This window comes from Benincasa hispida, chromosome 2 (assembly GCF_009727055.1).
Source record: "Benincasa hispida cultivar B227 chromosome 2, ASM972705v1, whole genome shotgun sequence".
In the NCBI taxonomy this organism is placed as follows: Eukaryota; Viridiplantae; Streptophyta; class Magnoliopsida; order Cucurbitales; family Cucurbitaceae; genus Benincasa; species Benincasa hispida.
Window position 1 is genome coordinate 49,743,986 of NC_052350.1, and position 2,792 is coordinate 49,746,777.

At 32.9% G+C, this 2,792-nt stretch overlaps 1 protein-coding gene across 2 annotated transcripts; it reads left to right on the forward strand.

Annotated features, from left to right (window-relative positions):
• Positions 1 to 492: 492 nt before the first annotated feature.
• On the forward strand, positions 493 to 2,480 carry LOC120070609 (protein ELF4-LIKE 4). 2 transcript variants are annotated; one of them, XM_039022423.1, is made up of 2 exons: positions 493 to 817; positions 1,811 to 2,480. In XM_039022423.1, the coding sequence occupies exon 2, from the start codon at positions 1,848 to 1,850 to the stop codon at positions 2,190 to 2,192; it is 345 nt and encodes a 114-aa protein (XP_038878351.1). In that variant the 5' UTR covers positions 493 to 817; positions 1,811 to 1,847; the 3' UTR covers positions 2,193 to 2,480. The 2 variants fall into 2 exon arrangements, with proteins under 2 accessions (XP_038878351.1, XP_038878352.1); XM_039022424.1 differs by lacking the exon at positions 493 to 817 and adding an exon at positions 847 to 1,055.
• Positions 2,481 to 2,792: the final 312 nt, after the last annotated feature.

A 2,792-nucleotide genomic window follows, 5' to 3' on the forward strand; every position in this document is an offset into this window, starting at 1 on the left:
AATGACAACTTTATAAATGTAGATGTAGATTAAAAAAAAAATGGTATATTCCCTAGTAAATCCATTACAGATGTTAAATTTGAGAAGAGAAATTTTAGGAAAATTTTCTGATTTAAGTTACTTTTACAATTTTTCTCCTAGGTTCAACTATGTGTTTATCCGTCCATTCTTTTACAATACAAATGTAGGAGGATCAGACCTCTAACCTCGAGATTAGTAACAAAAACTAATGTCAGTTAAATTATGCTTATGTTAACATGTCCGTTCCCTCTAATAGCTTATGAATTTTTTTAAAAAATTATTCATTGAACCTGCCACAATATGTCGAGCTATTTTTTTTTGTCTCATTTCTACATCCAACGGGGTAAAATTGCCGCTACAAACTATCAATAATTTCTCAACAGATGGATCTACATTATTAATAATATAGAAATAAAGTTTTTTTTTTTAAAAAAAAAATTGATATAAAGGGGTTAGAGGTAGAGCGTGACTGTCAAATCCTATATATTCCTCCTCCTTTCCATTTCTCTCACTTTCCCTCTTTCAGTTTCTCTCTCTAAAACCTCTCTCTGTTGTAATTCTCAAGGATTCAGAGGGTAGGGGCCTGTTCGGGAGATTCGATTGAAGCGGCGATCCTTTTTTTTTTTTCTTTTTTTTTTTTTTGGATTTCTGGGTATTTTTTTTATTTTGTTTTCCCCCTTTTTTCTTTCTTCTTTATACTTCTCCTCGTCCTTTGGAACCTCTTCTTTTGTTGAGGTCTTCTCATTTCAATCCGTGTGTCTTCTTCTCTCCGAATATAATGTTCCAGATTTTCAAGGTACTGACTATTACAATCTCCCTATTTTTATCTCTCTGATTCTCTCTTTTAGCTAACTGCTTCGTGTACGATTACAAAAGGAATCACAAATCATAATCAATCTATTTCAGTTCCTTCTTTGTTTATAATGTTTTATAGTTTTAGACTTGGGAGTTTCCTTTTTTCAGTCTGTTGATGCGTTCTCTGAGACATTGATTTTGATTTCATCTGCCTGTTGTTGTCGTAAAGGACTGATTTGGTGAGATTTTTGGAATTAGTGTTTTATTTTGAAGTTTTTGGCATCTGGGTTGTGGATTTTGTTCAAATGGGTTTTTGGTTTGCACTTCTTTGGAGAGGAATTTGTGATTGTATTGGTTGAAATTGGAGTTTGTTCTGGTTTTTATGATATGGGTTTGGGAATTCTTCCCAATTACTCAAGATGTTTGTTGTATTGTATGTCAATTGGGATTTTATTATTTTAATATGTTGATGAGTTTATAGTTGAATATGTAGTTTAGAGGATCAATAATGCCGTCTCTATTGAGGTGCTCTCCTCATGGGCTCATATTTCTGCATCATTGACTGGTTTTTTTGGGTCTTCGGGATATCTGTTGTTTAGAACTCTGAGCCTTAGTCGGGTTTTTTCTGAGCACATTAAAAAAGGTTCCCTTTTATGGAAATGCTTCTGCTTTTTCCCAATCTCATCATAAATCAATTAAAAAAAACCATATAATTAAAACCCTCCATCTTTGTTATCTGATTCCTCTGTTTCAAAACTGGACCGTGGTTGTCATGATTCCTTTCTACAGTTCTTGTCTCATGTGCTTAAATTTCAAATTAACAGGAAAAAGGAAAAAAAGAAAAGCAAATATCTTAACAAAGTACCAAATGTTTCTTCATATTTATGGGTTTCTCAGTTAAAACAGAAATTCATGAATTACAAAGAACTGTCATTATCTCTTTCTCATGGTATTCTTCTTCTTTTTCCTCTTGTTCTTCTTTGTTCTGATGCAGAGAAGGTTCTGATTTTAGAATTCTGATCTGTAAAAGCATGGAGGGTGATACATTTTCAGGGCTTGGGAGTAGTCCACAGATTGATAGCAAGATTTTACAGACATTTCAGAAGAATTTTGTTCAAGTCCAAAACATATTGGATCAAAACAAGCTGCTCATCAGTGAGATAAATCAGAATCATGAGTCAAAAATCCCTGATAATCTTAACAGAAATGTGGGTCTGATCAGAGAATTAAACAACAATATCAGGAGGGTTGTTGACTTATATGCTGATCTTTCATGTTCCTTCACCAGATCCATGGAAGTTTCTTCAGAAGGTGATTCAAGTGGAGCTTTGAAATCAGATGGAAAAGCAGGTCAGAAGAGAAACAGAGCTGCTTAATCCACAAAAAAATCATCTTCTCCATTCTTTGGCGTGGTGGGAGAGGAGGAACAAACATATTTCTCATCTCTGTCAAAACAAAAGGCTAGTATAATCAAATAGATTCTCTGTAACTTTCTTGTATGATTTAACTATCTAGTTTTACTTAGTTCTTCTTCTTCATCATCATCATCATCATCCCTCTCCTGCATTGCTTAGAGAAAATAATTGTCCTGATTCTGTATTTAATTGCTTTTCTGCCTAACTGTGGATCTACTTGAGAAAATTAAGCATCAAATTCTCATCTGATTTCTGGTCTTGGTTCCAACTTTTATGCTCTGTACTTTAAAGATTCTTAGGGTTGGTTTGATAACTCTTTAATATTTTATTTTTTTAGAGGTGTTTGATGAGAACATAATAATTTCGAGTGTTTAACTTTTTGAAACTTTTTTTCACTCGAACATTTGGTGCATGCTTGGGTGTGATTTCCATATCATAATCATTAAAACCATGTTTTATAGTGATTTTAAAAATGACAAAAGTGATTTTAACTATTTTAGAATCATTCTCAAACAAGATATAAGCATGGATTAGGATTACTAATGAAGCTTTAAGATGCTT